The sequence below is a fragment of the Nipponia nippon genome, unplaced genomic scaffold (assembly GCF_047370975.1).
Source record: "Nipponia nippon isolate SJK-2023a ecotype South Korea unplaced genomic scaffold, ASM4737097v1 scaffold_2, whole genome shotgun sequence".
Lineage (NCBI taxonomy): Eukaryota > Metazoa > Chordata > Aves > Pelecaniformes > Threskiornithidae > Nipponia > Nipponia nippon.
Window position 1 is genome coordinate 128,943,913 of NW_028262336.1, and position 24,251 is coordinate 128,968,163.

The window sequence follows — 24,251 nt, forward strand, 5'->3', positions numbered from 1 at the left end:
CCTAAAACAACTAGCCTTAGGAACCACAAGGAAAGAGGTTGGGCTTGTGCACTGTCCCAGCATAACCTCCCCTTTCCACCACTGAAGATACAACACTGAGCTAAACAGTCCCAGGAGGGCACATCTCATGGATGATCTCTCACTTTCTTCACACAGTGGCCAATGGCATGGAAAGATCAGGTGATTTGCCCTGCCAACAAACTAGATTAGAAACAGCTTTAATACAGATTGGATTCTGCCAGGCAACTTCAGGAGATGATCCCGGATTCACCTGGCCCTGCTGCAACAGCCTGTGATGCACCAGCGCGATGGGAGGGCGGTGGACCTCACTCAACTTGACTCTCTAATGCTTGTGTTCAGGGATAAAACTTGAACACACCCAACAGACAAACATCACACTTCTCAGTAAAGGGTGAACATGTGTGCAAAGCAAGGCTGAGCATCCCCATCACTAAGCAATCATCTCTGAGATGGTTCAGCACAACTTCGTGCATTGATGTGACTTCACCTGGGTCTGAAATGGCAACAACTGTGCAGTCAGCATTCAAGCCGTGTTGACTGAGCAGTTATAACAGATATTGCAACTTGAGAAGAGGCTCTGGATGACAGTGGCTGAACTGAGGTGGCAGAACGAGACCCAGTCCATCAGCCACTTCCCCCAGCCTCCCTCTCCCTCCACATGGAAGCACTCAGAAGTCTGAGCGGAGCAGTCAAAAAGAAAACGTCACCTCCATTTTGAAGGTAAAAAGTTCAAACTGTCAAAAACTGCCATAGAAATAACTCCAGCTGTAAAGACCTAAAATCTGGGCTGCCCGTCAAAAAATAGTTCACCATCCTCCGCCTCTCCGTCTGGTATCTCAGTCTCTGCTGTACCACATGCCTGCTGGATTAAAAGGATGCTGCTGCTCTGTGTCTTGATCTCATGTACTGTCTAGATCCGAAATCTGCGTGCGAGACTTGGGCAGAAAAGGCCAACTGATACGTAACAGTGAACTAATCATCTACATGGCACAGGACATCTCTAGACTGATTTCAGGTTTACTTAATACCTTAGAGAAGGAAATAAAAAAACCCTCACATTCCCAATGTTTACAGAAATACCTTTTGTACATAAGGACAGGATTTCTCTTTCTAGTTTAGCCCTCAGTTCCCACTTGCTGTTCCTCTCCTGGCTGCCCACAGACAGACCTGCCAACAGCACGAGAGGTGTCCATAGGACAGCAGTGGCTTACCTCGAGCCTCCAACTTTCAGGGAACATGAGCAAAACACATGGGGCAGCAGAAGGGTCCAAAAGATCCAGATGCCCCAGGCTGAAGAGGATCCCCGAACCAAGAGGCTGCATTCAAACCACCTGCTAACCTTAACCAACCCATTTCTGCACATCCAAGGAAGAACAGGATTTACTTGCCTATTTAAGGGATGCCCCCCAGCTACCTATAATGACAAGCCACACTATTTCAAGATATTTCCTCATTGAGGACTCTGAATTAATAAAGCACAAAGCAATGCATGTGGACAATTGCACTTTGCCATGGGGCTTTGCATGCAGTAGTCATTCTGCTTCCCCCATCCTGTGGTCTGACCTCTGGGCTGCCTGCCAGAGTGTGACACAAGCACACAACCCAGACTGAATCTACTTTTCGTCCATTGTATATCCCCCAAAGCTGAACTCCAAATTCAGCAGTCACAGAAGATTCTGTCAACTAGATTTCTTCAGTACAGCCCTAATTCCCCTTGATGTTGCTGCCCTGTTCAGCCCAGAGGTGTTAGGACACAAGCATATCACCATTCCATCATTTCCTCCTCCCATCAGCTCCACTATATTGCTTCTTACCCTCCTCACGCATCTCCAACTTGGCTTACGATTGTTAGCTCTTTTTGCAGGATTACAGGAGAAAATTGGAAGGAATTGTGCTATTTGCACATACCAGCCTTTCCCATGTGCTTTAATCTATATTTGAAGGTAATTCAGCACGGTTGCAGAGAAGAATATTAACTTAATCCAGTCTCTTATCTAAACCTCCTTAGAAAGCTGAGGGAGGTGTGGGGAAGGGAAGAGAGAGACAGAGCAACGCATCTGAGTTGTGATGAAAGGTGGACTTTTTTGGAAGAAGGGAAGGAAGGGTGGGTTTCTGTAGGCAAGAACTAACTGATCTCCACCAACACATTCCTCTTCTGGACTTACTCATCCAAACCCACCAGCCACCTGGAGCATGTCTGAAAAATACCATTTCCCCCGATGGAGAAACATATGTTAGACTCAAGAATCGACAATTTATTTTCCAGCAGCAGTCAGACGCCCCCCCCCCCTCCCCTTTGCATTGCATCCCCTCCTCCCAAGGAAGAATAATTTCTATAGTTTCTAGGAAAAAAAAAAAAAAAAAAAGAGGGCGGGGAGGTCTGTGCTCTCCCTGTCCTGGAGGTGGTACATCCGTTCAGGCTCTGATCCTGCAAGACCTTGTCACTTGCAGAACAACCAATTTCAGGAGGAGCCGTGTATTGGCAGATTCAGGACTGGTCCCTTAATTACCTATTAGCAGATTGCCAGTTACAATTGAATCCTGCCAAGCTATTTTCCTTGGCACTGTCTCTCCCCACAGCTTGCTACATACCCTTCCTCTCCCCTTCTGTGCTCCAAACATCAGATCTGCATCTTCTCTTACATTTCACAGTAATTTTTTTTTTTTTTTTCCAAACTGCATTACATACAAGTCAGGACCTCCGTGGGTTCCAGCAAACCACAACCTGCACATTGCACTCCCCCAGTTTTAACACCTACATCTTTTCCCAAGGCTTTTCCACAGTCGGTTCTTCCAAGTACGTCCTGAAAAGCTTCACATCTGCTCAGCCCCTCCTCCAGGGCTGGGTTCAGCACAGAAAGGAGCACCAGAGAGGTTCATAATGGAATACCACCCTGAGCCAAGACCAAAGTCAAGGTGCTCTAATGACACAGTGTTTCTCAATCTCCAAAAGTCAGCAGGTACCCCAAAGCATTTCACCAACCATGGAGCAAAGTTATTGTCCCCAGGCTTTGACTGCCCCTACTGTGCAATTTGCTTGGTCCTCTGAGATGAGGACACATGCACCATAGACATCTAAAGTTTATGCTTTTCTCAAAAACGTCATGAAAGCAAGTACCACATACACCACCCGCTCCTTAGACTCCTATTTTATTGAGATCCTGCTCCTTTCCAAGCTGAGAAGAGCCATTTACCTTGTGAAGCCAGTGCAGGTTCATTTGCTGTCCCACAGCTATGTGACATAGTGCTAGTATCTGGGAGGAAAAAAAATTCAAGTCAGACAATGGCACTTCACAACCATCAAGTGTTTGCACATGCAGGAACACACCACCACCCCAAAAGATAACCCAACAGGCCAGGGCAGAAAGCAGGGCTGGAGTGGGGATGGGTCAAGCAGACAACACCTAGCTCATCTGTACAGACAAATCCTCTCCAAAGCCAAGGATGTGGAGGAAAAGACCAGCCTCCAAGAGGCAGGGAGTTGGAGAGTCTGATCCATGGGTGCACAGCTCCTGGGACCTCAGAAAGCACCAACTACCTGAGGCCAGGGGCACACTACCTCAATGGACACCACCTTGAAGGTTCCAGCACCCTGGGATGAGGGGAAACAACTTGTAGTTGTGATTGGGAAGATACACCAAAGTGGGGTTGGGACCATACTAAGGGAAACAAAAGCTGTATTTCTCCTCAGGCCAGCTGTACCGCCAGTATCAGGGTCTCTGTCTTTGCTCTTGATCATCTGAGGTCAAAGACCATGAATTTTTCACTTTCCATTTATTTTAGGTAACTTAAGACTAAGAGAGAGAAGGAGAGAGAAATCACTTCTGAAAGGAAAATTGCTCAAGTCATAGGTGGACCGAGAAGTACATATCCTTTTTAAAACAAACGTACAAACCTTTAGGAAATGGCATTTCATTCTACTCACCAGTAACACTGTAATGTATGTAAAGCCAGCAGCAGTTGTTACAAGTATTGGAATGGACCAGTCACTCCAATATCCCATTCGGTTATATAAAAACCTGAAAGATAAGCATGAAGGACAGATTAAAAAGAGATTCAACACCATAGCAACTTCACTAGGATCAGACAAAACTTTAGAAATGGGCCTTTCCATTTCCACTATACAGATGGGAGATAGGCAGCAAAAAGAATAAGTCACTTTGAAACAAAATCCAGTGTTTGTCCTTTGATCCCCCCATGGAAAATTAACTCTGCAAAGAGGAATCAGACAATTATGTCAAACACAGCAACAACATTACTTTAGGGGAGTGGGGGGGAAATCATACAGGACCAGAACTTGAGTTTTCAGAACAATATTCCCTGCAAACAAGGGAAAAGTATTCCCACATGTGGTGGTGTTTGCCTAAACGATAGATCCAACACTGTCCCATGTTCTCATAGACTAATAAATACAATATAGAGATAGTATCAAGGACGAGAAGAAAATGAATGTTGCTGTGCATAGCTGTGCTATATACTCAAGATGCAAACTCTTTGCAGAGGGACGAGCCGATGGAAGAAATTGGTTCTCCTGTACCTATCGCAGACAGTCTCTTATTCCAATGGACTGTAGAGAAGGTCCAATCCTGCAAGAGCAGAGGCTGTCAGGAGTTGGGCTCAGGACTTCCCAAAATGGGGCTGGCTAGAGGAACTGCATCCTTCTGACCTTCTCATCTTCAACTGACCGAAGGGTTGGTGTGCCCAGCCTGAAGGATGCCTGTGGGGTTTTTTGGCTCAGTGGGTTCCCTCATCCTGGTCCTTCAGTTTGCCTTAAAGCTCTAAATAAGAGATGGGCCATTCAATAGCTCTGTGATCCAACCTTGGCAAGAGGCAGCACCAATGTCCTGATGCGCTGGAGGATCAGAGGCAGGACTGAAGCAAGTTTAGAGCAATACCGAGGTACAAGGTGACATCCTACAGGTATATCTCCAAAGCATATATCTCCAAACCAGCTTTGGTTCCTCTAGGCCATCACTCACCAGTGAATTCCCCCCAGTTTCACTGCACACATGCAGAACAGCTGTCATCTCGTCAAGGCTTAGCAGCACAAAAGCATAGAAGCCACATGTTTTTCTAACAGCCTAGTGGCCACAGCACTGCTCTAAAAACAGAAAACCCCACATTCACTCACTGCTTTAGCTGTTGGGATTGCAGTGCTCTTCCTCCACCACCTCTCCAACCAACAGGCAAAGAAGTAGCCTCCACCCTCCTGCTGAAGCTGATTTTTCTTCCCTCCTCTCCTCTATTTACCCAGGTATCCTCCCCACTCTCAGTTATCAGGTTTTCCAACCCTGTATTTCAGAGGACAGATTCAGCTCAGCATCCTGCCTCTCCTCATCATTTTCATGAAGCCAATGGGCAGCGAAAGCTTTATGAAGAGGAGCACCAGGTGAAGCAGACCATTATTGATAGCAGCAGCATGGTAAGAGACACTGTCCCTTCTGCCTAGCAGTGGGTCTCAAATGTCAAATTGGCATTTAAATAGCAATATGCTTCCCAGTAAAACTGTCCTGGAGTTGGATTCGAGAGTCATTAAAGCACATTACAGCAAAACCACAGCAAGACACAAGATAGACTCAGTCAACTATCCCTGGCCAGAAATGCAGGAGACCCAGGTCCCACCACACCAGGACAGAGATAGCCAAATCCCAGAAACCTTCTCACAACTTCTGAGAGTTCAAGCCTGACTCAGATTAACACTTTTTAGAAAAAACACCACTAGGTTGACTTGGATTGGGGTTAACTTTATCTCCATGCCTAGGTGCTGTGATCTCCTATGCACTTCTGAACACAGGACCACAGGAAGCCCATCCTGACCTGCCAATCTCAGGACCGAGTTCTGCTGAAGAGGAGCAACCAGATTCAGAACACACCTGAGCAGAGACTCCAGAAGGCTGAGTTGAGACAGACTTCACTGTATTAAAGGATCCCATAACACAGTAGACACTGGGCTTCTCCAACATCTGACAGCATGGGGCTCAGATCAAATGGTCCCACTGGCCTTCCTCAGCCCTACTCATCAGCTCATTCAATAAACTGACCAAGACTAGGACCCAGGGTTTTTCATTGCTTTTTTTGGTTACAACAGACAAAATGCTGCATGCAAGCAGGTCAAAGACTTGACCTCCTCCCCACCACTCAAATCCAGCATCATTCATCAGCCAAACTCTGGCTCGACAACTGCCCCATCCATTCTGTCCAGGAGTAAAGCTCCCACATAGGATCTGGAGAGCAAGTCATTGGGCTCAACAAACATGACAAATGTCCGGGTTCTGTTCAGGGATTCAAAGAGCCATAACAAAAGGGATATGGAGAGATTCAGACATGCTGTTAATAAAAAAAAAAAAAGAGGGAAAAAAGAAAAGAGGGCTCCTCTGAAGTCTTTGCTCATGCCACCACCAAGAGCTTCCTTAGCTCAGCTTCGGTACAGTTAAGTTTTTGCTCTGATATCCCCTCAAGTGTCCCTCTGACAGTGTCAGGTCTTCACTTGATGTGCAAATGACTGTTTTAAAATGCTGTTTCCATGGTAGTTATGAACCAGATGAGCCTTCTCCAGAACTAAGGAAGAAAATATTGTCTACACAGTCTTGCATTTATTAGTCCTGCTCCAGAGGGAACACAGCCAGGTTCACAAATTACAGCATCTTCCACATCCTTCATTAACCAACATTGAGCTTTCTGTTGCAGTATATAGCTTGCACACTGGAGATCTGAAGTATAATGCAATTAAGCATAGACACCAAAGAGGCAAATGCCCAAAGCGATAAATTAAAAAAAAAATATTTACTTAAATTTAAAAGGCACAAAGCCCTTTCACTGACAAGGACCTCATTGCATATTCAGCCTTGCAGAAAACAGTTAAAAGCCTGCAAGCAATACATGCTGGGCTATAATTTTGCCTTGTCTTTCTAAAGCCCATTTCAATCTCAGAATAGTCCCTGAAGTCTTTACAAGTCTAAAGGCCAAATACCCACATTTATGTAGGTAAACCCTATCACTGCCACAATTTAATTAGGTCAGTTTGGTTTTACATAGATAGGGGCATCCACTGCTGGACCCCAAACATGCCTGAACTACGGGCAGGGTTTGCTATGCTAATCTGTAGGTTTCTGCTACCTCTTAAGTCACCTCTGGCAGCTGCTCAGCAGCATTTAGCTATGCTCTGCACATCTGGGTTAAGAAACAAGTTTCAAGTACCATTTTAACAAAAAAACCCACAGAACAGAGGTATTGCAGTGCATTCTAGTTTCAACTAGAATGATGGGGCTTTACATTAGCATGCCAATAACCCTGTTGAGAAGGATCTGGGGTTATGGAGGACATGAGGTTGAATCAGCCAACAGGATATCTCCACTGTGAATAAGTCAAACCAACTAGTGGGTAGCATTTAGAGAACTGTCACCAGCAGACCAAGGGAAGTTGCTCTCCCCTCTGCTCAGCACTGGTGAGGTGGCACCAGCACCTCCGTGCCCTGGTTTGGGCCTCCGAGTTAGAGTCATAGAATCATTTAGGCTGGAAAAGACCTTTAAGATCATAAAGGCCAACCATTAACACAACACTATCAAGTCCACCACTAAACCATGTCCCTAAGCACCACATCTCCCCAGCTTTTAAAATACCTCCAGGGATGGGGACACCACCACTTCCCCGGGCAGCCTCTTCCAGTGCTTAACAATCCTTTTGGCGAAGAAGTTTTTCTTAGTATCCAATCTAAACCTCCCCTTGCACAACTTGAGGCCGTTTCCTCTTGTCCTATCACTTGTTACTTGGGAGAAGAGACCGACCCCCACCTGGCTCCAGCCTCCTTTCAGGCAGTTGTAGAGAGCAATAAGGTCCCCCCTCAGCCTCAATCAACCCCAGTTCCCTCAGCCGCTCCTCTTGAGACTTGTGCTCCAGACCTTTCACAGCTTCATTGCCTTTCTTTGGACAGTTCAAGGAGGATGTGTAGGGAGTCCAATGCAGAAGTACCAAACCAAGATGGTGAGGCACCCAGGGAACACAGATTACTAGGAAAGCTCGAGGAAGCTGGATTTGTTTAGTCTCACAGAGGAGAAGCTATGAGATGATCTAATTGCTGCCCACACTGTCTGACAGACAGTTACAAAGATGATGAAATCACACTCTTCAAGGGTGACAGACACTGTCACGAGGGGAAATGACCCTTAGAGGTTTGGGTTGGAAAAAATCTTCTCCTCACAGAGGGTGGTGCAGTGCTGGAACAAGTCCCAGAGAGGGGAGAAGTCTTCAACCTTGGGGTTTCAAGACTTCAGTCAACTTGGTCTACGGCTAGCAATAGTCCTCCTTTGAGGGGCTGGTTGGACAGATGCCTCCAGTCTTTCTTCACCTGCTACGATGGGACAGGTCAAAAGTTCAGCGTTGTTGCCTGCACATGACGTGAGGAAGAAGAGCTCACAAGGATGGTCTTTGGAGGGCAGGAACAAGCTCAGCAGCTCATCACCAATGCCACAGCAATTCTTTATCCCAGTGCCTCCAGAAAGCCCCTGCCAGTAGCTTGGTGTGCTAGGTCCTGTACAGAGATGGTGTTTGCCCCAAAAAGACCTTCATCGAGGCTGAGAGAGGTCATGGCTTGCAAATAAATCAGTGGAGCAGAAAGGAAGGCAACAGGAACAAGTATCAAAGAAACACTGTCCACAAATACAGCCCAGAAGTGATATAGCCACTGAGGAACAGCAAAGACGGGGTTTCTGAGAGCCAGGACCCCACTGTATCTCATCAGCAACAGGCTCAGAGCTCTGTCAGGTCCAAAATGATGCTTTCATCTCCATTACATCCCATCTGGCTGAAAACTGTTCTGTTTTAATGGAGCCCACGCATCTGCACTGGGAAGGAAGAGGGCCAGGCTCTGAATGGACCCAGTGGAAATTGTTTCCTCTCTGCCTGGAACCACCATGGCTGTAATTAAAACCTCACCCCATGTTATCATTCTCCCTCCCAGCCTTTCAGGCTGTTTTTCAGAAACGCTGCTGTTCTCCACCTCTCATGCCAGTGCGCGGAGCAGGGATCTAATTGGGGTTACAGCACATACAAAGCACCGACCCATTTTCAGCACTGAATGACAATGCTTGAACAGATGTAGCCCTGCTATTTCGCATCCAGAGAGCCTCTTCCATGATTGTTGTGCACAAGAGGGCTTGTTTCTCCAGTGCTGTCAATCCAGAAGTGCTTCTAGCACCCTGTGCACACTGGGTTGCATGGCAGGGGAAGGGGCTTTGGTCTGCAGGTGATATGTGGGCATTTTAAAGCCCAAATATCTCTTGCATCCAGAGCAGACCTGCACATCTCCTTCCATTCCTGCAAGAATATTTAGAAACCCCAAACTTTGCAGCACCGTGGCTGCAAAGCCCATTCACAGCATTCCCAGGGCTTTGCTTCATCTTTGCATGATTTTTTTTAGCCCTTTCTCAACTTTGAGCTAAGACAGATTTGGCTTCGCACTGGAGCTGACTAGAAGCATTCACATCCTTTACTAAACATAAACTGAAAGAAAGAGGATTTCCAAGATACCCTTAAAAAAAGGCATTTTTTTAATGCTAGTATTATAAATAATCAAGAGCAATGGTGATGGTTTCAGTTCTCAGCGCGTGGGTCTGAGCAAAGAGAAAAAAAACACACACTCCTGGGAGGAGACAACTCACACCATTAAGTTAGTAAACACTTTCCCTCACACAACTCCAACATCTAAAGCAGGTGATTCATTTAAGGGATCAACTACCCACTGTGTTCTATAATACAGCGTACATATTATCTTTCACAAGAAGATGATGTCAAAGCAGTTTGGTTAGAAGAGAGCCAAAGGTACCGTCAAAGTGTTTTAAGATGCTGCTGAGATAGTAAAAGGAAGAACAATTTTCAGCACTGGGGGGAGCTGGCAACACCCTAAATTCACCAGCACATCCCACTGGAAAGCTTGTTTTCAGCTCCTTCCAACTTTGCAAAATTTTCCACACCCATGTCTGCTTCAGGCTGAAATTTTGTCATTTATATTTTGTGGAAAGTTGCAGCCAAATTGCTCAGCCACTTCCAAAAACAGCCAACCACAGAAACAAACAAACAAAAAAACAACCAAAAAGTTTCCACATGATTTCAGCACCATCTTTTTTTCTCACATGCCGTTCACAAGGGAGCACACCTACCCCAAGCTCCGTTACAGCCACACAACAGAGATGCGTGAGGACACATTACATCTATCAGTGAAGACAGGCAGAAGCAGCTCTACTTCAGTCTCACTTCCCACTTAGAATCACCGAATCGTTAAGGTTGGAAAAAGACCCTTAAGATCCTCGAGTCCAACCATTAACCTATCACTGCCAAGGCCACCACTAAACCATGTCCCTAAGCACCACGTCTACCCGTCTTTTAAATACCTCCAGGGACGGGGACTCAACCACTTCCCTGGGCAGCCTGGGCCAGGGCCTGACAGCCCTTTCGGGGAAGAAGTTTTTCCTAATACCCAACCCAAACCTGCCCTGGCGCAGCTTGAGGCCGTTCCCTCTCGTCCCATCGCTTGTTCCTGGGGAGAAGAGACCGACCCCCCCGGCTCCAGCCTCCTTTCAGGCCGTTGCAGAGAGCGATGAGGGCTCCCCTCAGCCTCCTCTTCTCCAGGCTGAGCCCCCCCAGCTCCCCCAGCCGCTCCTCCCCAGCCTTGTGCTCCAGCCCCTGCCCCAGCCTCGCTGCCCTGCTCTGGCCATGCTCCAGCCTCTCCACGGCCTTCTTGGGGTGAGGGGCCCAAAACTGAACACAGTACTCGAGGGGCAGCCTCACCAGTGCCCAGTACAGGGGCACCATCACCTCCCTGGTCCTGCTGGCCACACTAGTCCTGATACAAGCCAGGATGCCATTGGCCCTCTTGGCCACCTGAGCACACTGCTGGCTCATGTTCAGCGGCTGTTGACCAGCACCCCCAGGTCCTTTTCCTCCAGGCCGCTCTCCAGCCACTCCTCCCCAAGCCTGTAGCGTTGCATGGTGTTGCCTTTACTGTCATTAACAGGTCCATCCGAAGGACCCAAATGCATCCAACCCAGCGTCAAACAGCTCTTAGAGGCATATGATGGCAGCCAGATTTGTTCCCTCCGCAATGGGGAAACTCTACTCACCAGTTGATTTCATTGTAGTCGTTGTGAATTTCCCACCAGAAGTAAAACCAGACCAGGGTCAGGAAGAAGGACGAGGTGAGGATGAGGAACCAGAGGCGCTCCCACTGTGGATGGAAAGAGAAGAGCGTTAACACTATCCTGTTTCAGGGCCAGTGTCTCATCCTGTCCCACATCTCATCTAGAAGCAGTTGAGATTGGACGGAGTAACTAGCCATTTCCAAGGGCAGATTTCAGACCTTTCTACCTTGGGGGAGGTGGAAGATGCAACCCTGGTCCCCCGCTCTGGGCAGAGGGGTCACTTATGTAGATTCATGTTATGTAGAAGCTGGAACAACATTTCTCCAGCTCTCAGGGCATGTGGAACGAGGAAGCATTTCTGGATACAGAGCTGGTTTGGGTTTTGTTTTTCTTTTTTTTTTTGTTGGGGTTTTGGGGCTGTTTTGGTTTGTTTGCATTTTTTTGAGGCAATTGTTTAAATACATTTTCCATTCACATGTGAGAGATGCAACTTGGCATCTTACTCTGCCATGGGTTCAGCCTAAATGACTGAGTAGTTATCACATGGCAAAGACTACGCAGCAGGTTAGGGATGCTACTGCTACACAGACACATGAACCCTTACTCCTTCCCCCAGGGCACTCAGATCCTGCAGAGCCAAGCCACCCATCCGCAACATTTATACCCATCACCACCACATATGCAAGTGTTTTGCAAGTAATATGGCAGGAGGAGAGACCACACCAGCATCAGATGAAAGATATTTGCACCAACATTCAGTTTTGGTGAATGTTTCAACTAATACTCCACCCCACTCCCACCTGTGTGTGTGTGTCCCCAAATAAAAATCCCTAAGACATCTGTTCAGTGCCCCACTCCAATAGCATGGGTAAAATCCTAAACCACAAGGACATCCACGAAGAGAACAGTGTTGCAAGAAAACTGTCCCTAACTAGCACCATTTCCTTGTTGGTTTTATTCTGCAGGCATTAAATAGTCCACATATGTTTCTATTTCAACTAGCATCCAGTCTGTTCGGAACAAAACACTGAAATAAATTTGTTATGGAAAATACTCAAATTAATCCTCCCTTCCCAGAATGAGCAAGGAGGGATGAAAATTGAAAAAGTGTATGAGCAGCTCTACTACTATAATTTCCTTCTAGACCCTGAGCACACCATTAATCTCTCTTGAAAATGCCCTTTTCTCTAGTGAACTGTCTCATGGCTTTTCAATTATGCAAAACAATGTAACCAATATAAACACTGTTTTGGTGATATAAAAAACCCCACTACTTTCTTTGCCTTCCCTTTCCATCTTAAGCACTGAAGCTATTTACTTAACTGTGTACAGACTGTGTTTCATCATGCATCGCCCTGGATACCAATCTTGTGATACAGCTCTTCCTTGTATGCTCCATCTCATAAAAAGTGCCAAAAGAAAAAGAAAGCAATAAAAAGGGTTGGAATTATTTAATTTTTGCTGCACCAAAAATGATGTTTTCTGATAGAAATTCCCAATTCTTGGCCAGGGGTTATGGTTAAAACTTCTCTTCAACTCAGCTCAAGTTTGTTATCCAACTTCAATCAAACCTCAGTATCACCAGGTGCCTGATTCCCATGTGGGGATTTGTGTTCCAGATAAATGGGGCAAAAGGAACCAGAAGGCAGTACACGAAGGGACTTCTACAGCGCACCTACTGAGTACATACAAAACCACATGGCCAAACTGCTCTGCTATGAGCTTAAAGACCATCATCTCCCCACCTCATCCACAGGTCTGCACCTATACACACAGGTGAGCTCCTGAAGGGAAAGCGCTGAGGTTGGAATGGGGCTTTTCCCCCACAAAACACCCCATCTTTGGTAGGAAGATGCTAGCCATGGCATCTATGTCAGCTCCATAGCCCCCACCAGCCTTCCCCAGTCCCCAAAGCAGCAGCAAGAGTGCAACATCTCTCCATGATGAACCTCCTCCACACCAACCACCACTGCACAGCCGAGCCAACCCTGTCCAAGCAAGAAGTTTCAGATTAAAATCTACCCATGGAACATCTGGATTATATAAACACCCAAACCAAAACCCACTCACACCTTCACGCCATCCCACCAAAATTCCCCAGGAGGAAGTGATTGCTAACTCTTTCAGCAGACTATGACTATTTTCTCCTGGTTGCCTTCCAGCCTGCAGATCTCCAGGCTTTCAAACCTCACTTTCCCTACTGTTTGCTGTTTTTTTCCCCTCCATTTGGGGCTAACACCTCCTTGCACCTATCATCAACACTGCTGAATCAGTTAACTGGACAGGTTTTTGCAAGGCAAGTGAGGTTTAAAGTCTCTCAAGTGCTGAGGACCAACATTGCGACAAAAAAAATCCTCCAGCTCTTTAAAGGTCATTATGGGATTAGCTTGGCCAGTATTCATGCACCAGATGACACTGATTTGGTAAACAAGCGAAGGAAAACATTTCAGAACATGTTTGGGCTTTTTTTTTTTTTTTTTTTTTTTTTTTAATATTTTTTCCCCCTCATTTACATGCAAGTAGCATAGTTTGTGTCAAGCTCTCTATCAGCTATTTTGGTCTGTCCTTGACGGTGCACTTGCCAGATATACTTGCTTGGCTGATTTTGTGAAAACCCAGTCAAATTCTTCAAGGGTTGACATATTTCAGCAAGTTCAAGCACTGTTCTGGGTGGGCTTTCAGAAGAACAGGGAACATCTCAGCACCACTGATGCTATTCAGCATGAACTGAACCAGAATCTGAACCTACATGAATCTGACCTATATGCACAATATCTTGAATTTAGCCCAGGTCTTGTACAACCTCTTTCCAACGGCCCCTCATCAGAACAGCTTTAGAGGCCCCTACTTTGCAAGCTCCCACGTGCTCTAAAAGCAAGGTGAAATCTGCAACGCGCAACAGCTTCAAGCCTCTACTGCCAAAAATAGAGGCTTAAAATCATGTCATCCTGATCTCGCAATCGCAGCCACAAGTAGGTGGAGGAAACGGTGCCACTTCACCTACAGAAGCTCATGCTGAACCACTAGAAAGTCTGCAGGTGCTTGAAAAAACATCCACATTTTCAGGTCCATGAGATTTTATAAGAATCTCAGCGCTGACATTTTCGGCAGTTGTTCGAGAAAACCATCCCTTCGCCACAGTTCCCTTTCGGTTTCTCCCTCTTCCCACAGGAATATGATGGACATGCTCACTAGTTACCACTTACTCACACTGAGCTTAAACACGCACAGCTCACACAGCGCTTAGTACTGTCCTGCAAAAGAACTCAACCGAGCACATCCGTATTAGCACCTTCATTCCTATCAGGATGCATTTTGGAAGTAGCTCACCCTTTCATCCTGCTTTGTGTGTTCTGATTCACATCACTAAAGGACTTTGGGTGAAGCTAAACCAGATGTGCTCCAGGAGTGAACTCAATGCACCTCAACCACCAACGGGCACTCAGTCCATAGGACTAAGTTAGAGCTAGTCCTAAGTGACCACACCACCACCTCCAAAATGCTTGGACCATGAATATCAGGATCTCAGCGCTAACTATCTCTTTCCACAAACCTCTTCTCTTGGACCACACTACTTGCTAATGCAGACATAGCCATGGCATCTTGCAGAATGGCACAAACCATTATTAACCTCATTATACTGACATTTAATTTTAAAGGAAAGCAGTAAACGAAGAGTCTCCATTTTCCTCCAGCACATGTACCATGCGCTTGGTTCAGCTCAAAAAAAGCCAACTGGTACGTGGACTAGGTCTTGGTAGAGCACACACACTGAGATGGCCACGGCTCAAAAAACAGTGGAGAGAGTCTCACTGAAAAGAAAGGAAGTGACTTTGAGGTGAGACTATTTAAAAGGATGAGGCACAGGTTGAAGATTTGGCACTGCAGAAGCACTTTCAAAACCAGACATCTTACATGTACCACTGTGCTTGTGATCTCAGGTCTATTGTGGGGCCACTTCTAGTAATGGGAATAAGATTTCTTACTCCAAGAGCATCTACAGACATAATCAGAAGAGCCCCAAAAGGAAACAAAAGAAGACTGAGACATGTTACCAAGTTGCAGTTTGTCAGTGATTTTTTAAATTTTAAAAAAAAATAAAATCACAGAATCCTTAAGAAAAAAGGATCAGTGTTTCATCCACATTCTCCACCACTTTTGTGCATCCCCAATCCCCACCCTGTGTCAGGTGGGAACATAACTACCACCAAAGGAAGGGATGATGAGGAAAAAAAAAAAAAACCACAACCCAAAAAAAACACAAAACAGATTAAATGAAATTGCCACAGAAAGAGCCAGTTTGTGATTCAACTTCAAAGTTGGTTCGTGCATTGTACCTGCTCTTGTGCTGCAAGTTTTAATCTAATTCGTTGAAAACAGCCCTGACCTTCATATCATAGAGCACAGAAGAGATTTTCCAATTTGAGGATTAGTTTTGATTAACTGAAGTCTGCACCAGCCTCTTCTGCTGCAACTCCCCAACACAGACAAAGGTCGTGGCATTATTTGCCACCTGGCACCAGTGGCACAGGAAAGCAGAGAGGCTTAAGAAGATTACTTTATTTCCTGTAAAATCTGTAGGAGATATTATGAAGTTCATCTACATACACATTCCCACCTCCCCCTCCTACAGGGACTATTTCAATTTAGTCAAACTTGCTATATTAGAAGCGATGAGATTTCTCACCCGTTTCTACATTCTAGCCGATCGCACATATACTGGAAGACACCTCTTAGTGCGATACCATTTGTAAACCAAATAAATTCTTCAACCAGCAAGCCCATGCTTTTTAAAAAGTTTCTTTAGAGAAGGTATCCTGGCTGTCACTAGAAAGTGATCCTCTGTCAAAACTAGCCATGCGCAGAGCTAATGCGCATCTGTCTGCCACAGCTATTCCCTGCTGACTTACGGGGTGAACACAACTCAACGCTGTGCTGTTCTAGAGAGGACAGAACCACATCCATTTGATAATTTACTTGATGAACCCTTATCAAGCCTTTAGATCACCAAATTGCCCATTATCTTCCCAAAAAGCAAATCAGCACAGCATCAGGATCTAAATGGAGTGTGATTTGGACTCAGAAAAGAGAAGGAACACTTAAGATCTTAAAATCAAGATTGCCCAGGGTGAGACTCCATTGATCAGAAGTGGCTATTGCTGCATTTACACTTGCCCCTCTTCCCGAGGTTTAAATATTTTTATCATTAAGCTGGGTCTCTCAGAAAGTATGTCCCAAGCCCTGTCTGGGGCATGCAGGCAAAACAGAGTACAACATGTGAGACCACATTAAATTGCTTATTTACTACCAAGTATATTCCCAAAGGTCACCAAAATGCTATGCAATGAGCTAAGCTGCCCCCCTTGCTCCTTTGCACCCAGCTGGAGAAGGTTGCATTGGCTCAAGGTCTGCTCCATTAAAGCCAAGAAAAGCCAAGGCTAGAGCCAGCTGATTTGCTGGCAGCCTATGGATGAAGCAAAGCACAAACATTTTCCTTCACTGAAGTTGCTAGAGTCACCCCAGTCAACACCAGTCCTGAAATGCCCTCCTGCACCTGCAGTGGTTGCTAGAGACCTCTGTCAGCTCATCCCAAGTGAGCAGCAAGACTGGCATCCTTGAGATGCCCCTATATCTCCTGGCCTTGGCATAAAACTGCAGGAGCCTCTCAAAAGCAAACCCACCGACTCCAGCATCCTCTCTGGCACCCATAAGGAACGTAGGGTTTCAAAATGAACTGGAAAGAGAGAAGCCTGCTTTGAACTGTGAATGGGTAAGAGGAAATGCCAGTGCTGGATGGATTAGGGCTCCATTCCTACACGGATTAGCTCATAGCAAACAACGGTCCAGCAATCAATCAGCGTGGGTGAAGTTGGGGCCCTTCCAACTTGTGCATCCCTAGAAGCTTTCCGGTGAAGGAAGTCAAATGCCACTGCTGTAATGCTGCTGGGAGCTTCCCCCAATTTATACCAGTATAGATAATCATGGCAGCTCACAGATGGAAACAGACTTTTTTTTTTTTTTTTTTTTTTTTACACAGTCCCCCCCCCTTTTGATTCACATCCAACTGTGAGGATTGCACAGATCCTCACATCCAACCCTCTATGGCAGTAGGTCTCCAACCCTCTATGGCAAAGGTCTCCAGAGCAGCTGAAACTACAGCAAGCAAGATTTCACCTAAAGAGCCTTAAAAATAGAGGTGAGGTTGTATTTGCTTGAAAGTGAAGCAGATTTCTTTTCCCAATTAAAAGATATTTTCTTTAAAATACTAAAAAAGACTGACAACTTTACATTAAGCCACTACTGAGACCAGTCAGAGGAAACACACTGTTTTGTGGAAGTTTAAGTCAGACAAGTGCAGCAAGTGGAGTACCATAATTTTCTTCTTCACAATATCCATGAAAACCCTTCACAGAGAGTGTAAGCAAGCTTAAAAGAAGGGAAGAATAAACCCGCATTCACAATTCAAGTGAGTCAGCTTACAGGTGCCTTGGTCTTCTAACAAAATTCAATAAAACAGAAGACAGTTCTTCAAAAGAAGGGCTCAAACAGCAAAATACAAAAGAAAAATAAAAAAGAAAACAAAAACCAACTATTGAATCCCCTCAGACTTAAAGCTCCCTTAGCCTGGAGGGCCTCAAATCAAGAAAGATCATCACTAACATTTACAAAGAAAAGCCAAAAACCCTAAACCACAGAGCAAGAAAAAAAGAAAGAAAGAAAGAAAAAAAGAAAAAAGTGGTCTGTGGTGAAGGCCTGCTATGTAAAGACCCAACCTTCATTTGAAGAGCAGACAGGAAAGATGGGTAGCTTTTGCTACCGACCGGAAAGACAGCATGACGGCGGGGAGGCTGAAATCAATAGAAAAACTGCAGCTCACTTCCCTGCACTCTGGCTTCGAACCAAAAATCTTTTATTGCTAGATTCATTATTTCAGGAAAGTGGATAAACTGAGTTCCCTTTCAATTCTGCATTCCTCTTGGCTGTTAATTCGTATTTCACGCTGCACCAGGAAATCACTCATCATTAAATGCTATTGGCAGAGCAGACTCCTTCCTTGTCTCATTGCTAATCCGAGCAGAACCGAGGTTTATTCTGCCAAAACTGTGCAGAGATCCCCTTCCTCCTTTAAAATATGTATTTTTCAACCTTCCTCTTAAAATAGTTGGCTTTCCAAATCCAAAAACTGAGTGCTGTATGGTCCTATGTTTGGAAAAAGTCAGTGCAAGCCAGAGCCATAAAAACATCTGACTCACTTCCCCACATTAACACTGAGTTATAATAAACATCGTGCAGAGTAATCCAACCTAACAAGTTAAAAATTCTTTTTCCATTTCACCTGCTGATAGGATCTGCGTTCTGGTCAGAGGTTTCTGTGATCAGAGACATTAAGCCTGTTTCTAATAAATATAACCAGCTACTGAAAAAATGTGGAAGGAAGTCGCTCCACACTGAAAAAATAGCAAGTGTATTTATCTATAGCTACCCTGGACAAGAATTATTACCTACGCGTATGTGAGGCTATAGTGGCCTCCATGTACAGTCAAACAGAGGTTTGCTCCAAGCAAGAGTTTCAATTAAACGCTCTAAATTTGCTCCGGAGGAAGCTGGCCCTCTTTGTTGGCTATATAAAGAGCCTCTGAAACCATCTTCTCACTTTCAACACCTACAACTAGATAGTGTGAATATCTCCCCACCATCCAACCCATGGGTCTCTTTCCATCAACATTAATAGAAACACGTTCCACCCCCAGTCCCCATGACCGGAGAGGACTTTCACAGTAACTTTGTGTACAAGGGGTGCTAAACAGTCTCACATTTCAGTCTACTCCTTCCAGCATCTCCCCAAATACCACCGCTCGAGCCAGGACCACGGCATGCCATGTGAGGTGGTAGATGTGCCTGCTGGAGAGCCTCTCCCAACATAGCTTGCACTCCCCAGCTAGAAATGAAGGAGCAATTGGAGGGAACCAGTGTTTCTGGAATTGCCAGTCATCCGACATGAAGGGGGCTCTTGTTCAAGTCAAAATGCCTCTGGGAATTCATGGCTTGCAGTCTTCGTAGTGGACCCTACCCATTCTGTCTCCTGAACACAGTAAACCTCCTGTTCATTCATTAAAAATAATTAAATAAGTAAATTTAAAAAATCAAACTAGAACAGGAAGAAGCTTTTTGACAGTGTCTCCCCCCACCCCCTTTTTTTTTGTCAGAAAAATTGCAATTGTGAAAAACAGAAGCCTTTTATAGGAAATATACCACTTTAAAGCAATTTCTTGCTGAAGGGCATCTCAGCTCGAGGCTGGAATTTCTGGTCAGAGGAAACCGTAGAGAGATTGAGCCCTCCCTGGAAGCACATCGGTCAGGACATGTACAAGCAGATGGAGAACAACAGCACATGGATCTGACCACACATACACACACACGGGGCGGGGGGGGGCGGGGGGGAAGGAGTCAAACATAGGCATCTTTCTCCAGTTCCACCCATCCAACCATGCTGCTGGAACAACTGCAGTTGCAAACTGGGCAATATGGAAAAGTCAAAAGGGAAAACCCAGAAGTCACTGGAGTGGTGATGTGATATGCTAAGGATGGGGGCAAGTGACAGGGACAGACCTCAGCCTCTTGAATGTCAGTCTGCTACCATAAGCCTAGCCACTGATCTCATTGGCTTTTCATTTACATGCAACTCAACCTTGGGATCATGATCTGTTGGCTTCAGTCTTCTCCCCATCGCAGGTCACATCCACAGTTGGAGAAAACATCAGTTCTGCCCTGCCAGCGCTAGGATCTCTAGACAACACCTATTTTGGACTGCTTCGTTGATTTAATGCACCCCGATCAGATCTGCTTACAATTCTAAGGACATCATCCAGGATCAACTAGGGTTACCCAACATTGTTAAAAGTACACCATAACCACTAGAGCAAGGAGTAACTTCAAACAAGTTGCATTAGTACCTCCATAGCTCCACACGGATCAGATGTCCAGATGCCCAATGACTTCCCTTGGGCTATGGTGAGGTCTTCCTGAATCCCCACTCTGTTCTTGGCTCCATCACTATACATCTAAACACTATTTCTCCCATCACTCCTTTTAAAATTCAAGCCTTCACCCCAAAAGAAAGCACCTACCAGATTAAATGCAGAGCTTTCAGAAGAGCTAAGCTATGTTAACCAGAGCAGCCAAGCAACCTGTGGATGCATTGCATCTCCATCTCCCTGCCACGAGATACTTATCGTTTTCCCACAAGACACCATAAATCTCCATGCTGAGACAGCATTCACGGGGACATCCAAGACAACCAGGCCCTCAAACTTGCAAATGCAGCAAGACAGAAAAGGCATTTTATCTTCTTGCAGTGCACCCCATCCTTGTGTCCCTAAATATCCAATGGTCCAGGCCTGCATCTGCATTTAGCAAATGAATGGATTCTGTTGAAGGATCAAGGCCACATAGTCACAAATAACTGCTCTCTACCTCAAGAGCAAATACAAGAGCTGGACTCAAATTGGAACACCACCATTACTCAAGTGTGTTTGCAGGTTGTTTAAATTCACTCCTGGATACAATTAAGAGTTTACTAATGAGTCTTCACTACACTATTTTCTGACATTTTCAAGAATCAATTTTCTGCAGGCATTTATCAGTATTAGCTTAGAGAGGAAAGGAGGCAAGCTATCATTTATCCAGTGAATACAAAAGAAAAATTGAAGGCATGAGTCTTCATTTCCAGATTACCCAATTGGACCTCATTCAAACAAACAAAAGAAAGAAAAATCTTCTTCAAGCAAATTATTAAATCATCTCTGAAGATGAAAGATGACTACACCTCCCACTTGCACCCATTAGAACCCAGAACCGAGGATAAAAGAGAACAAATATCAGCTGGAGCATTTTGTCAATGCATACAATACTTCGGTTCCTACAGTGAAGTTACAAAATTTCATTAATAACTATGGTATGTGAAAGCATAGTCCTTCAAACAGTGATTTGCATACTATAAATGTGAACAATTTTCCATCCCAGCTGATTTTGAGCTCATTAGCTCTGATCACCATGTCAAAGATCAAATGCAGACCCCAATAAACATTCAAATGTAAAATAACTGAGGCAGCAAGGGTCCTCTGGCAGGCTCTGCTCTAAACTCCCACTCAAAGCAGGGCCAATTCAGGTCAGGTTGCTCAGGGCAACATCCCAGCAAGGTCTGAATGTCTCCAAGGATGGAAATTCCCACCGTCCTCTGGGTCCTGCTCCAGGGTTTGACCACCCTCATGGGGAGAAACTTTCCTGCTATCTAGCTGGAATTTCCCTTGATGTAGCTTGTATCCATTGCCTCTTGCCCAGGTCCATCTTCTTCTCCACAGCCACTCAGATAGTTGCAGAGAACAGGAAGATCCCCCCCTTCTCTGGCTGCACAACCCCAGCTCTCAGATTCTCCTCGTATGTCCCAGGCTCCATGTCCAACCATTTTGGAGTCTGTCTGTTACCGTCTGCCTCTTTTTGAGGAGCCCCAAACCAGACCCAGTGCTCAGATGTGGTCTCTCAAGTGTCAGTAGAAAGGAAAACCCACATCCCTCAAGCTGCTGGCTGCACTGTCACTGTTGCAGCCTACGATGCAATCAGCCTTCGTTGCCAAAAGTACATCCAATAGCTGAATCTCGTATTGCAGAGGGAGATAATAAAGGGAAAGTACCTTGCACGCCAAGGATTTGAAGCATTTAAGTGAGCAAATCAATATACTTGACTAGCAGATGTTGACCTACCAGACCTTACGTACATCAGGAACTGAATCAAGGCGCCTGGGCTTCAATTCCCTCACCTTAAAGAGGCTGCAGAGGGATCAGGCTTTCATCCTTCTGTTGGATTTAAGACTCGCAAACCCAAGAGAGAGCAGGCAGCAGTCTGCAGGACTCCACAGTGCATCAGTCAGCTCTCATAGTGCTTTGTAACCTGTCCAAAGGCTTCATTATCTCTCTAACAGCCAAGACCATGAACATCTGGTGCAAAACTACACTTGAATACATTCTCCAGCTCTTGCATTTTACTCTTCACCCTCAACTTTCTCTCTTCTCCCTGTCTTTGCTTCGTACTTCAAATCTCATAAGGTATGGGACTTTTTCCATTTGCTACAGCCCTCTCCAGGCAGGAGATGGACTGATTGGAAGGATCCATCTGTCAACACAACCGATTTGAGCCAGTCTGGCCACTTTATAAACACCACAAAGGTTTTGGCTGGTTCACTACTCGTAGGTTAACATGCTGCGGTCTTGCAGAAGAGACATCTGCCAATAAATAAATGGGAAGAAAAAGGAAGAAATTGGGTTTAACAGACAACGGGTCTGAAGTACGGAGGAAAAAAAAAAAAACACACACAAAAAACCACCACGTTCCTAGCATTCTGGCTGCTGAGGCTTCGATAGCTAACCAGATGCTTCCTAAAGTAAGTCATTGCACATCCCAGACATATCTTATTTGATTATTGCAAAGACTAGGCTAATAGCTCTCTGCACACCTTGTTAGAGAAGGCCATGAATGAGATTTCTGAGCTGTGACATGCTCCATTTACAATTCAATTTAGCAGGTCAAAGAAAGTGGCAGAGAACATATTATTGAAATACGTGTTCCTGCTGGGGCTGCCATAATTGAACTGTAGATCAACAGATGCAACAAAAAGAGAGCCAAATCTCTAAAAATAACATTATTACACTTTGTAAAACACCTCGGCTCCCAGCTTCCAAAAACACAACCAGAAAGGGTAGTCAGGCAGGTGTGCTGATTCCGTCCAGGCTTCAGGGCTTGCAGCCTCGCAAAGCTAAGGAGCAATTGGGCAGTTTTGCTTGCCCAGATAGCAAGCAAAGGGATAAAGGTATCCAAATTGAGGGATAACCCACACTGGCCTGCTCCTCTTTCCCCCCACACTCTGCCATTACAGAGGACCGGTTTCTCTCTAGGTATACTTCATTGAACAGAGGCAACATCTAACTGTATCCCAGCAGCTATAATCATCACAAAAAATGCTGGGAACTCTCGATGGCACTTGATGGGAATTCCCATGCTGCTCCAGACATGGTGCACAGCTGGAGCCAGGGCTGTTTCTGGCTATTAGTGGCCCCAGGGGACTTTCTACAGCCATAATAATATCCTGGACCAGCTCCGCCTCCTGCAATTACCTCCTCCCTCTTTCATTCAACAGAGGTAAACAAAAATCCCTTAGGGAGCCTCTCTTTCATGAGAAAACAGGACAGAGCAAAAGGGGTTCCCCTAATCTACCCCCCCCCAGCATGATTTACGCTACTTTTACAGCTCCTCACAATGTGTTTTTAATCTACTCTTTCCCAAACAACATAAGCAGTGATACCCTGTGCTTCTGACCATACTAATGGAAGGATTCGAGTATTGCACCAGAGTCTCCTCTAGTGCATTATAAACCTATTACTGATAGTAACGATACACTATTCCCTTTCTCTTTACCAAAGACTTTGCATATTTGAGGCCAAGGGGAGGCAGTTATCTTTGCTAGTCTAAATAGGTCCAGCTCTTTCCGTCTCTACCGATGAGGCTCATCTAGCAAAAAAAAAAAAAAAAAAAAAACACAGCCCATCGCTCTTGCACAGACCAACTGGATGAGGTCCAAGCCTTGCCTGAAGTGGAGCACCTTGCTGGGCACAGCATCCCTGCTGAGCTCTCATCAGCATCAAGCAGCAGGAGGACTGCATCCTTGATGCCTCCTGAGGATGTTATTCCTGCTAAAGCATCCCAGTCTCATGATAGTCCTTTTTGCAGGCACATGATGTTGTTGACTTGCATACAGCTTATGGTTCACTTTAATTAAAGCACTAACATCCTGGGGCAATGGGCTTTAAGATTAAAAATAAGTTTAATAAGAACAAACTACGTAAGTTAACTAAGAATAGAGCCAACGAAGGCTATTAAATGTAATGGCCTCAGCACCAGCTCTTACTCAAATCTCAGAAAAACTGATTACCAGAAGGAGGATAATTTTGTGCACATCCAGGGGGTTTTGAAAGGTCTTTCCCTAGCTGTCTGCTTCTGGCTCCTGTTAGAAATAAGACATTTGGCTAGATGGGTCCTCTGCCAGGC

At 45.3% G+C, this 24,251-nt stretch overlaps 1 protein-coding gene across 7 annotated transcripts in view; it reads right to left on the reverse strand.

Annotated features, from left to right (window-relative positions):
• The window catches only part of GDPD5 (glycerophosphodiester phosphodiesterase domain containing 5), a 178,841-nt gene that overhangs the window by 40,461 nt on the left and 114,129 nt on the right, over window positions 1-24,251 (reverse strand). For all 7 annotated transcript variants that reach the window (XM_087758242.1, XM_087758236.1, XM_087758239.1 and 4 more), the window contains exons 3-5: window positions 11,136-11,239; window positions 3,947-4,040; window positions 3,216-3,275 (exon numbers count right to left, since the gene is read on the reverse strand). In XM_087758242.1, the coding sequence (XP_087614368.1) occupies window positions 3,216-3,275; window positions 3,947-4,040; window positions 11,136-11,239 (258 nt within the window). The remainder of the gene's footprint in view (window positions 1-3,215; window positions 3,276-3,946; window positions 4,041-11,135; window positions 11,240-24,251) is intronic.